General features: G+C 22.6%; 1 protein-coding gene and 1 long non-coding RNA gene across 2 annotated transcripts in view; one reads left to right on the top strand and one right to left on the bottom strand.

Annotated features, from left to right (window-relative positions):
• LOC102678593 (myrosinase 1) overlaps positions 1-975 on the top strand; it is a 4,714-nt gene extending 3,739 nt beyond the window's left edge. Inside the window, exons 6-7 of the mRNA XM_006619945.2 lie at positions 259-500; positions 823-975. Coding sequence (XP_006620008.1) covers positions 259-500; positions 823-940 — 360 coding nt within the window. The 3' untranslated portion in view covers positions 941-975. The remainder of the gene's footprint in view (positions 1-258; positions 501-822) is intronic.
• On the bottom strand, positions 800-1,038 carry LOC116186142. Its single transcript, XR_004151093.1, has 2 exons — positions 1,000-1,038; positions 800-955 (listed from the first exon to the last, which is right to left on the bottom strand). It is a non-coding gene; the product is annotated as an uncharacterized LOC116186142 (long non-coding RNA).
• Between the last annotated feature and the right edge of the window lie 295 nt (positions 1,039-1,333).

Consider the following 1,333-nt stretch of genomic DNA (forward strand, 5'->3'; position numbering starts at 1 on the left):
TTTGCCTTATTTTAAAAATCAGGACAGGAAAATCAATTGAGCCTAAAGTCGGATCTTCAAGAAAATCCTTGTTCCCCGAGTAGACAGAGTTTCATATATGATATCGATACTAAAAAAGAAATCAAACGAATTAGTGGAAGAAAAATTTATCAAATTCGAGTTATAATATTTAAATCTAAAAATATTTGCGATGACAAGCAGAAAGATATAGAAAGATATCCATATTAATCAAACATAATGAATAATCATTGGTTCCAGGTTGTACCTGAAGGTTTTCGAATTGCTCTGAAATATTTGGCAACATATTATGGAAATCCTCCAATGTATATCACTGAGAATGGTGTTTCTGATTTTGGAACACTCAACGATGATGATAGAATCTATTACTATCGAGAATATTTAAAACAGATGCTTCTCGCCATTTATGATGATGACGTGAATGTACAAGGATATTTCTTGTGGTCCCTTATAGACAATTTTGAATGGGCCAAAGGATATCGGTAAATAATTATACATTAATTTTATATTAATTATGTCTTATTTGAATTTTTTTATTTAAAATATCTTATTTTATTATAAAATATCTTAGAATTATTAGAATTAACTTTATACTATAAAATTAAATTAATAATTATTTAGTTAGAATTTTATTAAAATTTTGATAGTTCTTTTTCTTATGAAGATATTAAAAAGATTAGTTAGTCATATGTTTTTTTAATTTTAAGATACTTTATTTAAAAATAAAATTAATATGTAAATATATTTTCTATTAGAAAATATTAAATTAATTAGAAGAATTAATAATAATATTTTAATTTTTAGGGAACGTTTTGGTATTGTATATGTCGACTATAATGATTCTAACAGGACACGTATATTGAAAAAGTCTGCTTCCTGGTGGGAAAAAGTTATAGCTGCTGGAAAAATTGACACGTCCTAAATCATCTTGATTTATCTACAAAAAAATAATAAAATTAACTTTACTGTTAATAACACAACTTATACAATTTTTTTTATTGTGAATCATGAATTTTAATTGATACTTAAATAAAATTAAAATCTTAATAAAATCATTAATATGTCAATATTTAATATATTTTTCTTGTGTAAAATTAATATCTATTTATGATTATTTAATTTTTTCAATTTTCTTTTTTTCTTCCAGCACTTATATAAAATTATAATGTATAAAAATTCTAAGATTTTTGAGCGGATTATATATGACTCCATTTAAAAATAGTGATTATCTGAAAAAAAAAAATGTAAAGTTTCTGAAAGAAAATAATCCTTCAAATAATATTTATACTTTATTCTTATTTTATCATTGCACATT

The sequence above is a fragment of the Apis dorsata genome, unplaced genomic scaffold (genome assembly GCF_000469605.1).
Source record: "Apis dorsata unplaced genomic scaffold, Apis dorsata 1.3 scaffold_465, whole genome shotgun sequence".
In the NCBI taxonomy this organism is placed as follows: Eukaryota; Metazoa; Arthropoda; class Insecta; order Hymenoptera; family Apidae; genus Apis; species Apis dorsata.